The 21,167-nt window shown below is 45.8% G+C and overlaps 2 protein-coding genes across 8 annotated transcripts in view; both read left to right on the top strand.

Annotated features, from left to right (window-relative positions):
- LRP4 (LDL receptor related protein 4) overlaps nucleotides 1-4,409 on the top strand; it is a 64,428-nt gene extending 60,019 nt beyond the window's left edge. Inside the window, exon 38 of the mRNA XM_031943806.1 lies at nucleotides 1,599-4,409. Coding sequence (XP_031799666.1) covers nucleotides 1,599-1,943 — 345 coding nt within the window. The 3' untranslated portion in view covers nucleotides 1,944-4,409. The remainder of the gene's footprint in view (nucleotides 1-1,598) is intronic.
- A 4,203-nt stretch (nucleotides 4,410-8,612) lies between these two features.
- The window catches only part of CKAP5 (cytoskeleton associated protein 5), an 84,893-nt gene continuing 72,338 nt past the window's right edge, over nucleotides 8,613-21,167 (top strand). For 4 of the 7 annotated variants that reach the window (XM_031942604.1, XM_031942608.1, XM_031942606.1 and 1 more), the window contains exon 1: nucleotides 8,626-8,708. The gene's annotated coding sequence lies outside the window, so the exon portion shown is untranslated. Of the gene's footprint in view, nucleotides 8,709-19,851; nucleotides 20,443-20,896; nucleotides 21,046-21,167 lie in introns of those variants that run through there. The other 3 variants (XM_031942603.1, XM_031942605.1, XM_031942602.1) reach the window with 3 other exon arrangements.

Raw genomic sequence — 21,167 nt, 5'->3', positions numbered from 1 at the left:
GTACTAAGTGGAATTGAGGAGACAATGGTTAAATCTAGTTTAGCATTGATTTAATCCTACAACAAATAATGGTTTCCTAGTGATAGAATGATTAGTTTGTACTCAGTATGGGGCATATAAGGGAGACGCTCTCAGGGCCAGAGACAAGTGCACTAGAAGCTCTTGGGGGCCGAGACAGATTCATTCTATCATCCACCTTTGTGGTGGTTGTAGGCTGAAGTACAAACCTTTGGATTCTGGGAGATTCCGAAGTCGGAGAAGGCAGGCAGGAGCTCAAGCTCTCGGAACCAAGGAGAAAGATAGGCCTCCAGAAAACTAGCCGAGCCCCAAGTGAAGGAGATAAGACTTTGAAGGAGACAGTAAAGGATTTGGATTTTAACCCCTGGCTGCACTTGTAGTGATTACTGAACTGAAACGAAGGCTGCTCTCAGAGACCCCAAGAAAACCTCAACAGAGAATATTACATTTTAAAGAGAATATTACAGGGGGGGAAAGGCAAAAAGCAATTCCTGGCCCCAGGGAGCTTCCAATTAAGGGGGAAACAATGAGCAAACCAAGGTGTGTCCACAAGCTACATGTAGGAAAAACAGGAAATAATGAAGGGAGAGAGGACCCTAGAATTAAGAAGGCCTGGAGAAGGCTTAGGATACTCTCTTTGTCCTCATTGTTTGATTGAAGAGATTGAGGTGAAGTGACTCAGCTAGACCTGAACCCTGAAATCTGGCTCCCCTCCAGCATCCTTCCCACTGTTCCAGGCAGTAGTCAGCTACCCGCAGGCCGAGTGCCAGGTCTTACCCTTTATGGGTAGAGGCACTTTCAGGCTTTAATAGAAGATGAATCATTTATTATTAATAAAGAAACATTGGCTACTGCACTTGAAAATCTCATTGCCAGTCTATCACCTGTTAGCCAAAAGCCAAGGTAATCACTTATATTTGGGGTATTATCATAAACTAACAACATCTTAGAGCTCAGCAGGATCTTCCAGCATAGAATGTCTGGAATGGAAAGTGTAGTAGAACATAGAATGGGAATCCTGGGAAGGATCTTAGAACATGGAATGTCAGAGCTGGGAGGGACCTTAGAACAGGGAATGTCAGAGTTGGGGCTGGGGGCCTTAGAACACAGAATGTTCAAGCTCTCACTTAGACCAACCCTTTCCCTTTATGAAGGAGGAAGCTGTAGTCTGATATGAATTAGAAAGTACTGGATTCATAGTCAGTAGTCCTGGGTGGGAATCTCAACCCTTCACCAGCTGTATAAAGGCCAGATCCCATCATCCCTTCAGGTCTCAGTTTTCTCATTTGTGTCTCAGGAGCTTTCCAGTTCTGAATGCAGTGACACCATAGAACAACCTAGGCTCTCTGGCCCAGGTCCCCCAGGGGCTTTGGGCCAGAACCAGGCCTAGAAGGGGGGAATCAGCAACATGAGCTTTCTCTTGTCCCCTCGGCTGACTGCTGGGCATTTGAATGCCCTTCTCCACGTGTGTGATGAATTGGAGTTCACCCTTTTCTTTCCCAACTTCTCCAAGTGCTCTTTCCCCCTCAGCCGGGCCCCGGCCAGAGAACTGACCTTGTTGCTCTCTCCCTTCCCCCTAGACTGGGCCGGAGCACACCTACACCAAGGAGAAGATCAAGATCGTAGAGGGGATTTGCCTCCTGTCCGGCGGTGGCGACGATGCCGAGTGGGATGACCTAAAGCAGTTACGAGGCTCGAGGGGGGGTCTCCTCCTCCGGGACCACGTGTGCATGAAGACGGACACGGTGTCCATCCAGGCCAGCTCCGGCTCCTTGGACGACACAGAAACGGAACAACTTCTCCAGGAGGAGCTATCAGAGTGCAGTAGCGTCCACACCGCTACGGCCACCCCCGAGCGGCGCGGCTCACTGCCCGACACGGGCTGGAAACATGAACGCAAGCTCTCCACTGAGAGCCGGGTCTAAGTGCCTAGATTCCCCTCCTCCCCCCAGTCCTCCTCCCTCCCAGCCCTAGTGCTCACTTAAACGAGAGGCCCCGTCCCCTCCGGCCCTCCCTGTCCCTGTCCCCAGACTTCCCCCCTGGAGCTGTTCTCGCCATTGTCCACACTCGCCTCTGCACCAGAAATGATGCTTCGCCCGGACCACTGAGATCCAGACTTGGTCGCCGCTCCTGCCCTCTCTCACTCGGTCCTGGGAGCAGAGAGACTGACCCCTACCACAGCTCTCTGCAGTCGGGCCTGGTTTAACTCGTTCTTCAGTGCAAATGTCCAGCCCACTCCCTTCCCTTAACACCCCGAGCTCATCATCAGAGACCCCGGCTAGCCCATCAGTGCCGATAGAGTTGTTCCTTGGTGGACACTTGGCTGCCCAGCCAGTAGCTGGAGTAAGGAGGGAGGAGTGGGTGGAAGGAGACACTAAGGACCAGAATGGCGAGATAGAAATGGGTGAGGGGTGAGGAGACGGCAGATTTGGCCCAGCTGGTATGGGCATCCCGCCAGACCCCCAGTCTTTTGGAAATACGGAAATTTGGACATATCCATTGCTGGCAACGGATGGTATCAGTAGGTCCCTAGAAGTCATCGATTAGGTCCCTAGAAGTCAGTCAGTAGTGATACTTGCAATTTCAGTTTTGATGCTATCGCTGGTTCTGCCTCGAGTGACCTCCCCTTTATTGGAGGTCTTTGAACAATGGCCAAATGGCCACAGGATGTAGAGGGATTAGATTATTAAGTAGGGGCTGGACTGGAGGGGCTCTTGGGAGCCTTCCAGCTCTGAGATGAAAGGTTTCCAAGTCTCCCACAACCTCTCTTTTTTACCAGGACTTTTCCATCTGCCTTCATGGTCCTATGGGTGCCTGTCATAAATTCCCTGCTAACCAACCCCTTCCTGGTTCCATTACTTGTCAGAACCTTCTCCAGAGGAAGTGGGTCTTGGGGCAGTCTGTCAGGTCCCTGGGATGACTTGGGTACTTTGACCCTGCGGTGTCCATTGAGAAGAACCAACTGGATCTCCGTCCTGTCCTTTAACAGTATCCTCTGGCCTTCTCCAAATGAACATTTCAGGAGATAACCAGAAGTCTCCCTGACTGGAAAGGTGGATCAGCTAGAGTGGAGCTTGCAGGAAAGTGCTGAGGAAGTTGAATCTTTGAACTTGTCTCTAAACACCATGATTTAAGCCTGGAGCTGATGGGATGATAGTGAAGGACCTTATCTCATCACAGCTTTTCATGTTGGAGTGAATTAATTTAGCTGCCAGCCTGGCCACCCCTGGGAGGTACCTGTTCTCCCAGGAGGCATTGAGCCTCAATCTAGTGCCCAAGGGGCGGGATGCTGGCAGGTACATGGCACCACTACTCAACACCTCTCACTTCTGTCAGCTCTAGTCACATGGCATGGCTTTGTGGGAAGAGGGCCATTGGAAAGGGCAAGTTTTTAAATAAAGGGCTGGGTAATAGGGATGGCTGCCCTCATCACCCTTTTGGCTCTGGGACCTGCCCCACTCTTTGGAGAAGTGGCAGACTATGGCCGGCTCAGTTGGGACCAGGTATCCAAAAGGTGGGACAGCATTAGGAAGGACAGGACCAGGAGCCAGCATGTGAGGTCCTAGCAAACGATAGTCAAGTGTTCTGATGTCTTCGGCCTAGAACGTTGTTTAGTAGCCGAGTTTGGAAGGGGCTGGATAGGAGGGAAGGGATGCTCCTGCCTTCTGCCCTGGAGCACATAGGACATCCCTAGTGGTCCTGCAGCCCAGCCAAGGAAGGGAGTTCTTTATCTGTCTTTGGAGAGAAGCGTCATAGAGGAGCTGGCAGTTTCCCAACTTGAATAATTCCCGTGGCCTCCACCTTGTCTGACTTTGGCTCCCCACTACTCAACTGTTGAGAACACAGGGACCAGGTTGGGCTAATTCTACATTGGCCTAGGGTAGCTACATATTCCCTCACTGCCCCCCCTCCCCTGGCTTGTTTCAAGAATAGGCCAGTCAGACTGCATGGCCAGGACTGGAAGTCCTTTGAGTGTGGGAAGTGGGAGCGGAATAAGGTGCCACAAAGGCGCTGGATTGCTCACCCATGTCATCCTTAACAGTGAAAGAATAAGGTTTCCAGTTCTGAGAGGAAGGAAACTTTTGATTGTTTGGGGGGAAGGGGAATGAGGAAACAGGTCCCAGGAAAAGAGAAAGATCTCATTGCACTTGGTCTGTGCAGAATGTAGAGAGAACATATTTGATGAATTATCTATTTGAGCACTGATTTACTATGTAAAAAGCAAAAAATCTCTTTGTCCTAAGCTAATGGAAGCAATTCTCCTGCGCTCATGTGTAATGGTTTTAACGTTACTCACTGGAGAGATTGGACTTTCTGGAGTTATTTAACCACTATGTTCAGTATTTTAGGAATTTATGATAATTTAATATAAATTTAGCTTTTCTTAATCACCTTGCCTGCCTTGGAGTCATGACTGATGCTCCCACAACCTTTCTCTTCCCCCTTTCCCCTTCCCCACCCCAGGGCAGATCCTTGCTTTGGGGAACTTTTTAAAGAACTCTTGGGTGTGGGAATGAACAAAAGGAAAAAGGGGCCTTTGGGGCTAAGATTCCACTTCAAAGCGGAGCCTCATGGGACTGGGATGCATATGGCCTCAAAAAGACCAGGGTGAATCCTGCCTCAGATGTGACCATGGGCTAATATCTCTGAATGAGATCAAGAAGGAAAAGTCATTTATTAAGGGTTTACTATGTGCCAGGCACTGAGGATATAAAGAAAAGCAAACATAGCCCTCACCCTCAAGAAGCTTGTGTTCAAATAGAAGTCATCCTGTATGGGGGAGTAGTGGCCAGGGAAGAGACTTTTCCCCTTCTGTGGTAGCTGATTGACTTCTCCTTTCCAGTTATGGGACTTGAGTCCAGGCCATAGAGAAGGGAGCGTATGGACAGGGATAAAGAGGGTGGCAGAAAATTGCCCCTGTAGTGATGGGTCTGGGTTCAGCCTTCATATGATGAATGTTTTACCAGTCATCAGAAGCCCATGGGCTCAGGGGGGGAGCTTGAGTTTCAGGTCAAAGTGGAACATGGATGGTCTCTGGAAGACTTCCAGAAAGTAGCATGTTGGTAAGTCTGAGGCGGGGCTAGAAGCCTAAGTCTGGGAATCAGGATTCATAAAGACCCGAGTTCAAATCTTCCCTTATGTGTAACCCTAAGAAAGTCACTTAGCTGTGGAGCTACTTGACCATGCTTTAACCACCCCCTCCCCCCACTCCATCACTCTGGCTTTCACTGATGGCCAACAATACATCCCAGTCCAAGCTTCACTTGGTCATTGTTTGGGTTTTGATGGCTCGGAGTGAGTGTAAATAGCAATTGTTTTTGTTCTGGCACAAAATCCTCTCCCAGATTTACTTATATATGTATGTAAAAAATTTTTTGATTGGGTGAAAGAAGCCATTTTGAGCCACATTTCTTATCAAGTCTTAATTACTGAATGGATATTGCCTCAAACTTTTGAGACCTGGGAACGACTTTAATTTAAAAAGGCCAAGGGGCCATCTCTACTCCTGATTTATGCCTTGCCATTGGATCTAGATCACTATAGAGGAGAAAATGAGACTAGTGACTTTGCATTGCCCTCCCTCATTTAAATTCATTTGCAAGTCATTGTACTCCTGATATCTTTTCCAGAACTAAGGACAGATAACAAAATGAGGGTACTAATAGCATCTGCTTCTGGGGCCTTGAGGATCAAGAGTTCATATTCCTAAAGTGCTTTGCAAACCATAGAGCACCATGTAAATGTTGGGTATCATAATTCTACGCCAATCATGGTATGACCTAAGGCATGCTCTTCTCTGGCTTATGATTTTTCTATCCACAAAATAAAGAGATCCTAAATTATCTCTAAGGTCAGCTGATGTCCTGCAAGGCAAAAGGCCCCAGGCTTCTGCAGTCCCAGCTCTAGACCTTGAAGAGTCTAGGGGATAGGCTAATCCAATCTCTTCTTAAACACGAAGAGACAAAAGGCCAGAGAAGTTAAATGTCTGCTTAATGTACATGGGTCCTGGGACTCAAAACTAACCTTCTTTCCAACATTTTTTCCACTTCCTCTTCCCCCACATCACAATGAATGTTGGAGTAGGGATTCAAACACAAATCTCCAAATCCAGTGATCCAACTGTTCTTTCTAACTTCTTTTCTACTCACTCTGTCATGGTTACCAAGGCCCATGGATGCCTTTTCCTCCAATGCCCAGGGAAGGAAAACGGGAAATCTAGGGCATTGGAATTAAATTTCAACTCATGGATCTCTAGACCACTCCACTGGAGATATGCTCTTCTATAATAGTAATAGAATTTTTGTAGTGCTTCTCGATTCACAAAGCATTTTACATACATGATCCCATTTGATCCGCCTAACAACTGTGTGAAGAAGGTGCCATTATTTTTTCCATTTTACAGATTAGGAAACTGAGGCAGAGAAAGGTTAAATGGTAGGCCCAAGAGATCACAGATTTGAGTGTCTGAAACAGAGTTTGACTTAAGGTCCTTCAGACTCAGTTGCCTTAGTCTTGTGGGTTGAGAGCTGAAAGCAGAAATCATTGAATCAGAAATCCAAGCTGAGTTTTCATTTATTGAATAAGAGGAGAGAAGGAAATGTCCAAACCACACACTTCATGCTTGCTTGGGAAACTGGTAGGGATTTCTTTGGAGTATAAAGCTTCCTTGTGTTCACTTTGCCAACTTACATCAAAATGGGTCAGCTGGCATCAGATAGATCATGACTAGAGGCAGTCAACTTGTGTCCCATCATGCTGTTTCAGGAAGAAAAATGGACAGCGGATAATACAGCATCTACCCGATGTTCACCAAGTTCTTGAAAAAAATTAGCATTTTAATCAAAATTGAAAATAATACCCAGAACTTATGAAATGACAGATATCTGAAGCAGAGGGGAGGCTGATAAAAACATGGCAAGATGGCAAATCTTTTTGAAGGCTCTTACATATAAAATATATTGTGCTGTTTTAATTCATTTTTATATGACTCTTTAAGGCTTGCAAAGCTTTTTACATGTATTATAAATCAACTAATTAATCTATAGTAAGCATATGCAATGTAGTAAGTAGTGTGTTAGGCAGTGGAGACATAAAGAAAAAGCAAACATTCTGAACCCTCCATCCTTAACCCAGGTCATATTCTAAAGAGGAGACAATATATATTATATGTGGATGGGTGGATAAACAGATAACGGAAGCCAGAAACATACAAAGTAGTTAAAAGGTTAGATGGAAAGGTGAGTGGAGGTTTTCCTTGCAGTAGCTGACATTATCACAACTATTTTAAAGATGAGGGATAGCGATCTGGGCCTGGAATTCATTTTCTTGGGTTCAAATCTGATTTCAGACACTTCCTACCTTTGTGACCCTGCCTCAGTTTCCTCAACTGTACAATGAGCTAGAGAAAAAATGGCCACCCATTCCAGCATCTCTGCTAAGAAAACCCCAAATGAGGTCACCAAGAGTCATCGTACTGAATTGATGCGCAGAGAGGTTCTAGAATCTCAGAATTTGAGAGCTGGAAGGGACCTCAGGGGACACCTAGTTTAACTCCTATTGGAAAGCAATCCCCCCTATGACATTCCCGGCGGCCTCGCCACTCCCCGAGAGGTCTCTCCCACTGATCATTCCGCGCCGGGCTCTGACCCGCATGTGGGTTTTTCTTGGCAAAGGTGGCGGTTTATTTCCTTCTCCAGCTCAGTTCACAGAGAATTCACCGAGGCCGACGGGGTCAGACGGTATCTGAGACTGATGGGCGATTGTGACTAGTGGCGAGAAGATCCCCTGCACCCAAGGGCGCCCAGCGCTCGGGCATCCCCGGGGCTCACGGTGGCGGGATGCAGCCGTGAGCGGGGAAGCCCGGAGGCTCCTGGGAGAGGCAGGGACGCGGAGAAAGCCTGTTGGACCTGACCGTGCAGTGCAGGAGGGGCAGTCGTGGGTGGGTGCAGGGCGCAGAGAGAACTCTCCTCTTGCGCCGGAAGACAATAGGGAGCCACTGGACTTGATGGAGGAGGCAGTGACGTGTCAGCAGTCTGTCTACTGCAGACGTTCCCAGGAGATGGGGCTCTCGTCGCCTCCCCTTCCTCATATTCCAGGCTGATCTGCTCTCTCACCCCTTAGCCCGTTCCAGGCTGGGACCCTTCCCCAATCCAGGCTGGTCTGCCCCCCCCCCCCTTAGAACAATCCAGGCTGGTCTGCCCCCCCCTCCCCCCCCCTTAGCTCGCACTCGGCCCGGCTGCTCCTTCTTTCTTCCCCTTCCCTTCCCCAGACATCGCACTGCATCCCCGGCTTATGGCAGGGGCCGTGCATTCAAGACCAGAAGCATTATGAAGGCCGGCGCCCCGCCGGGTGCTGTGACTATCCAGACAGGCAGAAAGCAGGCCCGGTCCTCTAAGGGCTTCCCATCCGAGGGAGATGGCCGGGCCCGGACGTTTTCGCCTAGAGTCCGGTCGGTGGGCTGGTGGGCGGGCGAATACGCCCCGGAGCGGGGAGCGGAGAAGGGACTGGCCTCTGCGGCCCCTTTAAGAGTACGGTGAGCGCGTGCCGGGAGCTCTTTCAAATTGACCAATAGGAGCTCGGTGGGCGGCCCTCCGGGAGCCAATAGGCAATAAGGACACTGCGGGGTGCGGTGGCCTGAGCGGTTTCAAACGGTGTGAGAGAAGGCCCTGTCGGTTCTGGCGCCGCCGAAGGTGAGCGAGCGAGCGAACAAGCGAGCGAGCTGCGGAGGCCTCCCCCGTTCCCGGGTCCCTCCTGCGCGGGGAGTGGGGGGAAGGGGCCCGGGCCCGGCGCCGGGCGCGCGGGCGCGCGAGCCGGGCCCAGGCTCAGGCTGAGGCGGCGCGGCCGGGTCGGGCCGGGGCGGGAGCCGGGCCCGGGTGGGGCGGAGGCCGCGGGGCGGGGGGGAGGGGGATGACTGCTCGGGGCCGCGCGCGCGCCCGCCCGTGTCCGAGGGAGGCGCGGGCCCCCGGGAGGCGGAGACGCGCGGGCGCCGGGCTGGGGAGGGGTCGCTGTCCGTCCCGATCTCGGCCCTGCCCCTTGGGGGAGTGAGGTGGGGAGTTAAAGCCCAGCTGCTTTAGCGCGGCCCCCAGGAAGGGCTCCTGCCGCTTCTATCCAGGGTGCACCTCCTGAGCCCCTGCTGCGTGCCGGGCCCTGGGCTAACAAAGCTACCCCGGAGACCTCCGCTGCCCTCGGGAGGGGGAGCTTGTAAGGATGCTCGGCGCTTCTGGCCTAAGCGGCCGAGCAGGTCGGGCGGACAGGTGTGTGTCCTTGGCCGGCCCAGGTGGGCGCTCGGTAGCCCTCTTCCTGTGCTTCCTCAGGCCTCGGCGGCTCCGAGCGTTGGAGGTCTGCTTCGTCGAGGAAGGTTGGGGGTCCGGACCATCTGGACAATGGTGTGAGGTTGGGCATCCGTGGTCATGGTCACCCGGGACTGAAGCGCATCTTTTGTTTCGGGAAACGAGGTTACTAGTTTCTGGGTGGAAAATTACAGCTCTCTGGGAGACACTTTGCTACTACACCTTAAGGAGTTTGCAATTCACCAGCAGGAGAGCGTTTGTTTTACTGAACTTGCCCCAGATTTGTGCTTCTGTCTGCTTGCTTTTCTTGAAGGTACCAAAATCAGCATCCCACCCCTAACCCCAGTGATTCCTCATTTATTTCCATGATCTTTTAAAATGTCCTTATTCTTAAAAACTGGCTTTTTTTCTCCCTGCTTTAGAAAACAAATCGACCTTTAATGTGGGAAACTGCCATTGATACTTACACCCATCTTATAACTTTTTCATGAATCATCAATGAATCTGAGTTCTTTGGTGACACATTAAAATGTGATGACCCCACGTTCCACTCCTGCCCTCATTCATGGGAATTTCGGTGTTCTTTCAAATGCTCCACAATTCTTCAATCTACCAAATTCCCATTTTTTTCCCTCTCTATTACCTATTCCTCAACTTGAGCTTTATGCAAAGATGGCCACACCCTTCATCTTTCTGTCACCCACAAGTACTCCATTCCATAATCAATACCTGAAATTCTTTTATCCAGTTACCTTCTCCCATCATTCCATCTTTTCCTGTGCTTCATCCTTCACGATCTAATCTTTCTACTTCATTGTAGTTGGTCAGTATTTTGCCTATATATGTCCCTTCTCCCTCACTTTACCCTTTCAGACATTTCACTGGGCTCTTTTCCGCATTTTTTTGATCACTTGTCCTATCATAGCTTGTGACTTGCCAAATAATAGCCCTAGTCCTCTGCCCCTCTCATTTCTTAAACCATACTGCTGAACAGAATAGAGTCTCACAAGCTTGTTGAATGGTTTACTACTAATCTGTGTAATCTGTACTGAATTCTTTACTGCAGCAGGGAAGCTTCCATTTTCCCCTAATTCAGTTTCTCACTACAGAGAATGTGCCAGAGTTTCTTTCCACAAGCTTACAGTATCACCCCTCCTCTGGGGAAAAAAAAAAGATTTGGGCTATTATCTCATCTCTAATCTTCATTCCCTCTTCTACTCCCTACAAACATGTTCAAGTCTCCCCTTCCCCCCACCTTAAATATTGTTCACTAGCTCCCACAGCCCACTTTTTTGTTTTCTAGCCAAACTCCTTCCCCCTTGAAATCTCTTCTTAGTCCTTTACTCCCAAATCTGTTTCCTGACTTTATCTTTCAACCCCTTGTGCATTCATTATCTGTGGCTCTCCATCTGGGAGTGTTTCCCAAATCTCTGCTCTAGGCCTACTACTCTTTTCTCTATACTTTCTCACTTGCTAAACTTGGGGACTTGCATGTATTAAGTTATGATCCCTATGCATATGATTCCCAAATCTCTATATCCAGCTCCAGGCCATTTTTGACACTCCACTCTTGTATCTTTGTATCACCACCATTCATTTTTAAATTGGCTGTCCTGGAGGCATCTAAAACTTAATTTGTTCAAAACAAAACCCATCTCCCCAACAAAACCCATCTCCCCATCCTATCTCCAGACTTTCCTCTCTGCTGAGGTTCTATCATCCTTCTAGGCACACAGGTTCGAAATCTTGGTGTGTCACATCATCCCATGTGTCCTTTGGGTTGGTCAAATCTTGCCATTTCTATCTCCACATCTCTTATTTGTCCCCTTCTCTCTACTCACATAATTACTACTCAGTTCAAACTTCATCACCTTTTACCTGGACTGTTGCAACAACTTCCTATTTAGGCTCCCTTCAGCAAATTTCTGTTCCATCTTCCATACAGCCACCAAAATAATTTTCCTGAAATGACAATCTTGACTATCAGCCCCTTCCCTCCCCTCAATTTCAGGATCTCCCTATTCTTTCCAGAATTGGATATAAACTCTGGCATTTAAAACCTTTCACAGTACCTTCCCTGAATTCTGCTTTTCAGCCTTCGTGACTTATTTGTACTTGTGACTATGCTGCAGTTCTGGTTTTTGTACCTTTGCACATTGCTGGTTCTCTATGTCCATTACATCTTTTTTATTTGTACCTCTAGAAATCCCTGGTTCCTTTGAAGTATCAGTTCAGTGAAACCTTTCCTTATCCCCTTATCCTCCTTCTCATTATCATCTTTACTGATTATGTATGTATGTGCTTATGTATGTTATTCTGATTTGTTCCTTCAGAGCAAAGGCCATTATGCTTCTGTCTTTGAATCCCACAGTGCCTGGCCAATAGGTGGTGCTTCATAAATACTTGTTACCTGGTGGAATTTGTAATGAGTGTGAAGAGGAGAGATTTCCATGGACTTTGTTTTGATTCTCTGCTAAAACTAGTGTGCATGGCTAAGGAGATGACTTTCATATATATTGCGATGCAAAGTGCTGTTCATCTTTTATCAATCTCACACTAAAGCTTTCTGTAATTGTGTGTTAGAATATGCGGTGTTGTACTGCTTGGGACTTGGAATATAAACTTTGAATTGTAGATTGTAGTAAAACGACTCCAGTTTAGGACATGTACTATCTCGATATGATCATGGGATGGATCAGAAGCACCGTTGGACAGAGCCTGGACTCAAAAGTGTGTCCCTTTCCTTTTATCCATGTGATTTTAGGCACCTCACTCCTCCAAGACTCAGATGACCTTTGTGGGCCTTTTCAATTCTAGTGCAGATCCCCTATAAATGTAGAGTTGCCATCACTGCAGGGCAGGGAGTTTACACAACAAGGAGTTCCCAACCCGAATGAACTCATAGGTAATAAAATTATAGTTCAGTCCTTTCTTGCCCCTTTTAGTGTATATATACACTAAAGAATAAAAGAACATAAAAGTTTTTGGTTCCATTTTGTTTATCCGGGTTTGCCATGTCCTTCTCCGACTCATTTTACACATGAGGAACTGGAAGCAAACAGGGTTAAATGATTTGCCAGAGGGTTATCCAATTAGTAGTGTCAGCTATGGCATTTGAACTCGGATCTTCATGACTTCAGGCCCAGTGTTCCAGCTACTTCACCACCTAGCTGACTGGTTCCATGTCTGTACCGAAGACAAAGAAAAAAGATCTATTTTAATTGCAAACACTATAGAGGGAACAAAACACTGCTAGTACCCTTAAAGAAAGAAACACAGCTAATGTCTTCAAAGAATACACAATCTAGAAGTGGAGCTAAATGTACAGATAAACATAACGTTTTTCTTTGTCTTCGGTATTGCAGTGTACTTTTTCAGTGTGGTAACAGCTTCATAATCTTCTACTAAATTCTATGTGATTGGTTCCCTTTTTTTTTTTTTTTTTTCCTTTTCTTTTTTAGTATAAGAAAGCTTTGTAGTCTAGCATCCAGTACTCATCCTTCGATTGGAAATACGAGCCAAATCATGTATCAAAAAGCTCTGCATGCCATGGGAGATAGACTACTTATTTTGAACAATGTCCTAACAAGCACAATTTTTCCAAAATCATGGCTATATCCTTCTGAATCCCTTCCCTGTTTGCTATAATGAGGCTTAGCCTATCTGTGAGTTTTTTTATTTTATGGTGTGTAATATTACTCACTACTGCTCAGGCCCTTAGGTCATTATTAGGCCAAGATTTGGTTTGGGGAGATTTGGCTAGATTTGGTACCTCAGTGTAGATAACAATACAGTGCTGCTGATGGGACTTGATGGCTTGGTGGCTTGTGTCCTAGCTTAGTTTATGAAGACCCAGGTTACACATGTCTAGAAACAATTTATAGTTTTTGAGGTATGTTTTTCACATTAGCTCTTTTGGGATAGTCAGTGTGTATATTATCATCAATAACCATATTCAATCAATAATTCATCAATAACTGAGGCCGTCACATATCTTGTCAGTGCCAGAACCTACACTTGACCATATCTTGCTTCTGGGTGCAATGAACACCATCCTCTTTTGATTTCTATGACTGTGTCCACCAAAAATTGTTCTTCAGTGCTCATCTTAGCCTAAAAGATCCTCATTCTGTATATTGGAAGGCCATGTCTGCAGAGCCCTAATTCTGCTAGGTTTTGTCAATTGACAGAGATTTTAGGGTAGTCTGGCTGTGAACTGTGTATGTCTGTATTCTAGGTCAGCCTTGCTGAGGGAAGAAAGTCTCTTCAAAAAAATTGGTCATAGGTTCACTGATACCTAAGAAGGTTGTGACCCAAGGTCACACAGTTAAGTATATGAAGGAACATTTCAACCCTGGTCCTCTGATAGATTCAATACTGTTTTCAGCATACCGTGAACATTATTATTATTTTGGAAGGAATGGTAGAGGCAATCAGAAAAACTGATTTTCTCCAACGGCAGCTGTGGGACTTCAACAAGTCAGTCTTTTTGAGCCTCAATTTGATATGGATATACCTATTTCACTGTATTGTTGCAAGGAAAGCATTTTGCAAACTTTTAAATGATATATAAATATGATTTGATTAATAAATTAATAGTTATCTGTTGAGTGCTGGAGAATTTGTGATCTCTGAAAGTAGTGGGAGTAATCAAGAAATCAGATCTTTGGTCTTTTGAAATATTTACATTACAAAAGGATTGCCTCTATTCCTCTAAATAGCATTTCCCTAGAGCAGTTAGAATTGATTCAAGCAACTATTTACAAATAAATCTAATGTATATAGGAATCTTTGGTGATAGAATTTTAAGGCGTAAGACATTCTAGAATTTTTTTTAAAAATTCATAGTGCTGGTATTCTTTTGACTAATGGTTCCTTCTCAAAGACTTAGAATTTTTTCTTGGTAGACCACTGATTCTTGACTCTTAAGCCATTGTTTTAGTCCTTGGAAATTTGCTTCTGAATTTGGAGCAAAATGTCCTAAAAATCATTACTTGAGCAGCAGAAATAGAATGGCTCTTGGGGAAAAAAAACTTCATATAAGTAACTGCCCTTCAGAATAGTCAGTGCCTGATAAGAGAGGATGATTTGGGGGGCACATATTTTTTCTAAGACTGATTTGAGAGTCGTTTTCTATGTCTCTAGTCCCAGACAAGACAGGTTGTCTTTTCTCTTTCTGTCTCTCACTTTTTAAAATTAATTATTTTTTTTTAAAAAAAGTTTTTACTCGGGTAGGTACATGTAAAAACCATTTGGGGTTATACATTACATTTTTTAAACATATTTTCTTATGAATCATGTTGGAAGAGAATAAGATCAAAAGGGAAAAAACACGAGAAATAAAAAAAATAGAAGAAAGGGGGGGAGAGTAAACATAGCATGTGTTGATTTACATTCAGTCTCCATAGTTCTCTCTCTCTGGAAGTGAATGGCATTTTCCATTCAAAGTTTATTGGGATTGCCTTGGATCACTGAACTGCTGAGAAGAACCAAGTCTGTCAGAGTTGATCATTGCATAATTGTGCTATTGCTGTTTTTCATGTATTTCTGCTTCTTTCACTCAGCATCAGTTCATATAAATCTTTCTAGGTCTTGTTAAAATCAGCCTGCTCGTCATTTTTTATAGAATAATTCCATTACTTTTCATATACTATATCTTAGTCAGCCATTCCTCAATTGATGTGCATCTCCTCATTTTCCAATTCTTTGTCATCATAAAAAAGAGCTGCTACAGACATTTTTTTTCAAATAGGGGTCCTTTTCTCTCTAAGTTGTCATTTTATAAGGTAATTTAGTTAAGAGGAACAAACCATTGTTATTGTGGACACGCAAATGACTGAGTATAGGTCATCTGTGGAATAGAGTTCTCTTTCTCAAAATTCTAGAATTTTAGAGTTGGAAGAGACTTTAAGAAGTGTAGTTACTTGTTCCAGATCATCTTCCTAGATAGCTGTTCTCTTCCATGATCTTCCACATAAAATAAATTGTGCTTTCTCCTCCATCAACTTTTTCTCCATTGTCTACAGTTTCAGATTGTAAACTTCCAATGGGCAGGATTTGTCTGTTAGCATACATTTTGTATACCATCTTTACTCTAAGATATCCTCAGTAAATATTTGTGGTTTTTTGTCACCTGTAGATCTCTTCCTTTCCACATAAGAACCATCAAACTTGGTAACATAATATGTTACCAAGAAGATGCAAACATGAATTAGTTACATAAAAGAATAAGGACTTTACATTTAGGTGGTTAAAAAAACTCATCTGAGTCTAAGAAACACATTCTGACCAAGGACTATGCAATGGTATTTTCATTTTGTTCAACTTGTTGCTATTGGGAGGGACATTTTGTTGCCTCTAATTCTATCAAGAGACAAAATTACTAAGTAATGTAACAACTCCTGACAAGAACTTAAATTTTTTCTCCTTTAAAAAGTATTTTAAAGATTTAAGTTCAAAAATTGTACCAATGCTTGCTTTCTGGGTAGAAGCATAAATTTTACAAAATAGCCTCTAATTGTGAAAAGATCTAATTTGAATGGTTATAAAATATATATAAATGTTCATTTCTATCATTAATCTTTAACTAATACATGTCTTTTGGTTATTTAACACATACAGTGAAGTAAGTTTTTGAAAATCAATAAGTATTTTTAAAATTGGTAAAAACCTTTTAATTTGGAGATTCTTAATCTTTTTTTGTGGTATGAACCTCTTTGGCAGTCTGGTGCATAAAGTAAGATACGTAGACTTATGAAGGAAATCAATTCCATTGAAATACAGTTATCAGAATGTTATGAAAAAGAAACCAAATCCATCATTGGATAAAAAATTTATGCCTAAAATTCTGCTTATATACAAATTTCCTATTTATGCAATTATGTTTGACCTATTAAGTGTATAAATAAATATAAACACTTTCCATTGAGAGACAACATGTAATGGATAGAGAACCAACCTGAAAGCCAGGAAGAACTTGGTTCAAGTTCTGCCTCTGATCTAGAGCTTTCTGAGCTCATATTGGTAAGATCAGCCACAGCTAGACACAATGTTCATTGATCCTGTCATGAGGTCATTTTTTTTTCAACTTCAAGCACAAAGGACAAATAACAATTTAGTTTCCTGAGTAAATGAATTATAAGTTTATCCATATCTCTTGCTCAGATATAGCAGCAGTAAGTTATGAAGGTGGTGTCAGATCATATCAGATGATTTTATAAAATAGAAGGAATAGACAACTTAAAAGAAAGGGAAGGCGCAGCATGCAAACAAATATATAAACAAGATCTAGACAGGATAAAATGGAAATACTCAACAGAAAGTAGGTATGGTATTGAAGGGATGTGGGAAAAGGCCCTTAGAGAAAGTGAGGTTTTTTTAGCTTGGACTTGAAGGAAGCTGGGAAAAAGGTAGAAGTGAGGAGGGAGAGCTTTTTCCAGGCCTGGAAGACAGCCAAGGAGCATGCCCAGAATGAGAGATAATATGTGGTACAGGAACAGCCAGGAGGCCAGGGTCACCAGATGAAAGAGGATGTGTGGGGAGGAAAATGGAAAGAGTGGTGGCCAGATGGGCAGTGTCTAGACCCCAGTCCTGAAATCAGGAAGACCTGACTTCAAATATGGCCTCAGACACACTTAACATTGCCTAGCTGTGTGATTCTGGGCAAGTCCCTTAACCCCAATTGGTTTTATCAAAGAAAGAAAGGAAGAAAACTGGAAAGAGAGTTTAAGGGCCAAGCAAAATGTTATATTTGATCCTAGGAGCCAAGGTAGTTGGAAGTGAAATGGTCAGAACTGCTCTTTCTTTATCTTTAGGAAGATCAATTTGACAGTTTAGTGGGAAATGGAGTGGAAGGGAAAGGAGACTTGCTAGATGATATTGCAGTAGTCTAGGTGTGAAGTCGACAGAGCATCAGACCTGACATCAAGAAGACTCATATTCTTGAGTTCAAATCCAGCCTCAGTTACTTCTTAGTTGTGTGACCCTGAGCAAGTCACTGAACCCTTTGCCTCAGTTTCCTGATCTGTAAAATGAGGTGGCATGGAAATGGCAAATACTCCAATGTCTTTGTCCAAAAAAGGACCACAAATAGGATCAGAATGAGTGGAACAGGCGGGAACTCGCTGAAAGGCTTGAGGTGATGAAGACCTTCAGCAAGGTGTGACAGTGTCAGAGGAGAGAATGGAGCTTGCAGAGAAATAATGCAAAAATAGTCAAGCATCTAAGCACTTAGTAAGCATGAGTTACTATGTTCCTGGTTCGGGATATAAAGACAAAATTTATTCTCCTGCCTTCAAGTTGCTTACATATGAAGATGTGTGGGCATGTGTAAGGCGTAGACAAAATAAATACAGTTACTATGGAAAGGATGGGGCTAACAACTGAAGAAATCAGGAAAGACCTCTTGAAAGGGATGGGATGACTTTTAAACTGAAAGGGGAAGGGAAAGGGAAAAGGCAGAGGGGTTAGTGGGACAACTGTTCTTGGACACTTGCTGGTGGCTCTGTGACCATGGATAGCCGCAGACTCAATGATTCATTTTTGCTTCATGATAATCAAATGTAACTGATTATGTATGTGAAACATTATTTGCTTTGTTTTTAGGCTTGGCCATGCCACAGATTATATGATTTTATGCAAGTTGTTTTTTTCTGGGTTCCAGCTTTTTTTGTAAAATAAAGGTATTCAATAATTATTAGGGACCTTTAAAAGTCTAAAACATAGGAATTCTATGATAGTAACTAAAATCATGTTGGACCACATTTCAAATGAGGATACAGTAAACAAAATGTCAAATAATCATGAGTTCGGTGATACAAGTTATAGAGCACTTTTGGCTCCTATTCAGTTAGTTTATTTGACTTGAAGTGGTATTATATTGTCAGTTAAATTGACAAGTTGTTAACACTCATGACGATAATTCCTTTACCCTCCAGTGGTGAGGAGGTAGTAAGACTTTATTATTAGAACAAGTTGAAACCAAACTAAACACAAATGAACACTCTGTAAAGAAAGAAAATTGTGTTCTAATATAATAGACTGGCTTAGAACTGTAAAATCAATGGACTTTTTCCATCTTTAATTTCAGCTAATTTATCTAGGCCAACAGTGTTATTAGTCATTTCTTGTTCTTTGTCTTATCCTGATTTCATTGCATTCTGTCAGGGTTCCTACTGTGTCACTGGGAAACTATTTAATAGATATTTAATTGGGTTTCTTCCTGTGGCCCAAACTGCCATTTGGCTGGCACCTCATCACTTGCCTCCCAGGGACCAGTATAGTACCATTCTCATTATATGGACATCAGACCTGCTCTTCCTTAATTTAAATGACCGTTGAAGACTAGAGCATCCTGGGGTTTGGAGGCCATTCTAGAATAAGACTCGGGTCTTAGGTTCCAACCTAGCAGAGGATGCTTTTACCTCTTGCTAGAACCCAAATTAGAGAAGGAAATGGCAAACCACTCCAATATGGAAGTTGGAAAAGAAAACCCCAAAAGGAAACGGAAAGAGCTGGGCAGGACAAGAGTGAACAAAACACTCTGGTGGCCCTAGATCTAAATTAAATTTGACAAGTCTTTTAGACCTGATAGTGTTCCAAGCTGGTATTTAGAAAGGTAACTAACATCCTGATCCACCATGTTAAGATCTGTTACAGCATATTGAATTTTTGAGAGATAGGAGCTGTAGCAGATGCAGGGGTTTACCTTGGAATCATTAAGTTTTGGGTTCAGGTTCTGCATCTGACCCCAAGTCATACTATAAATTAGAGAATTGCTATATTTGCTTGCCTTGGGCATTTTTATATAGATAAATCACACTTCCATGCCAGGTCAAATTGAACTATTAGGTTAACCCCCAAGTTCAAAGCTCTAAAGCTGGGCAGAACTTCAGAAATCATCTAGGCCAATTTGCTCATCTAACAGATGATGCCCCCCATGATCTCTGTGATCCAGCCACCCTGACCTCCTTGGGGCATCACTCACCCAGCATCCTTCTGCCTCCGGACTCCACATGCCTGGGTTGCTTTTGCTTCCCTATCCAGTTGCTGGTTGCCCAGGCCTGCACGATTCTGCTCAAACCTCACTTAACTTTCCCTCTGACTTTATTTACCTTAATTCACACTAGACACCTTGTTTGAGGGGAGCGGTTTGCACTTTGTCTTCCAGCATTAGGCTATGGGCCCCCTGAGCCAGGGACTGCCTTTCTCTGCTTCTCTTAAGCGCTCAGTTTGTGGATTTGCTATACCAGCCTCGAGAAGAATTGCTTGGGGCACATCTTTTTAGTGTGCTGGAGACATAAAAATACAATGTGAAGGCCTCAGAAACAACTCTAGAGACCTGCCTTCTAAGAAAGGATTAAAAGTAAATAATGACCGTGTGGGAACCGGCCCCTCCTACGGGTGAACTCACTTCCCACTAGAAACTGAACTCGATGTGTGCGGAGACCTGCTCGGACTCCAGGGCATCCCCCACGTGAACCCCGGATCTCTCGTTGTCTCTGGTTCTCCACATACCCAAAGTGAGCGGACCAGGGGGGCGAGAGGCCGGGGAGGGCTGCTGGGGTAGGCGGGTCCGGACGGCCCAGCCTGGCTCGGAGGCCTGTGGGATTTGGGAGGAGTGGGCTCCGATGGCTCCCAGCCTCTGTCCCCGGCACTTCCCCTAGAGGCGGGATGGCCGCCCCTTTGTCTCTCGCGCGTTACCTGGACGCGATCGGAATAGCGGTCGCCCTCGGGGCGGTGTAGCGCGGCCGGCCCCTCTCCCGGTGTTGCTGCGGCTTGGCCCGCCCGCTCCGTGGGGTCCCGGGGTCCCGCCCCCGGCGGCCCCTTTAAGTGCCGGCTGCGAGCGCGGAGTGGGTGGGGGCGATCGTGGGCGCCGGGACCGCCCGCCGCGCTCGGAGCCCCGCCCTCGAAGGAGGCGTTTCCCAGCGGCCCGCAGCCCCCATGCCGCCCGCCCGGGCTTCTGGCCGCCGCCGCCTCCGCCGCTGCAGCTGCCCCGGCCCGCGCCCTGCGGCCCCCGGAGGAGCCTGAGCGCCGGCGACGGATGGGGGGCCGGAACCCGGCGCTAGACCCACGAGTCTCGGCGGAGAGGAGAGGGGGGGTCCCCGGCCTGACGAAGAGGAAGGCGGTGAAAGCGGTAAACAATGCCGGCTGCAGCGAGCCGGAGCTTCCGGGCCAAGAGATGCCGGGTCCGGGGCCTTGGGCCGCGGCCATCCTGCCGGCATCTTCGGGGCCAAGGCGTGCTAGCTGCCTGCCGGGGCCTCCCCCTCCCGGGAAGGGGACTGCCTTTCCCGGAGTGGAGCCCAGCTGTGCTGCTGTTGGGCGGGGGGAGCTGCCGCCTGCGGGCCCTGGGGCCCCTGCGCTTAGCGCTTTGGGAGGCTGGGGATGAGTAAGCATTCGGGTGGCGGCTCCCCAAGTGCCTGCGGAGGCTCCCCAACTTGACCTCCTTCATTGCCCAGGTTTAGCTTCTGTTTCCCTCCAGAGGCCTGGCTTCTGTGGCCCCCCCTGGTTGGCAGCCCTCTCCTCAAGAAATGAGGGAGAGCTGGGGTAAGCAGGCTGTCAGCCTATTTCACTCTGCCCTTTCTCTGTAGGGTGATGGAGGTAAACATCCCAGGCTAGGGCTGGGATGGAGGGGAGCTACCTTGAGGACTGGCTGCGATTTGGGGCTCTAAGGGACCTCCCTGGTTTTGCAGAGCACTCCAGTGAAGAGGGTAGTCCTTGATAATGGAGAATACCCTCGGTAGGTGAGAAGTTTGGAAAATTAGAAAGGATTTTCACTTTATCATCAGCATTTGGAGGGGAGAAGGGGAGGTCTGCCCTTGGTCAAGCCAGAAAAATCCCAAGTTTTCTGCTATAGTTACA

The sequence above is a fragment of the Sarcophilus harrisii genome, chromosome 6 (genome assembly GCF_902635505.1).
Source record: "Sarcophilus harrisii chromosome 6, mSarHar1.11, whole genome shotgun sequence".
Taxonomy (NCBI): domain Eukaryota; kingdom Metazoa; phylum Chordata; class Mammalia; order Dasyuromorphia; family Dasyuridae; genus Sarcophilus; species Sarcophilus harrisii.
This window is presented reverse-complemented; position numbering and strand designations above follow the sequence as displayed.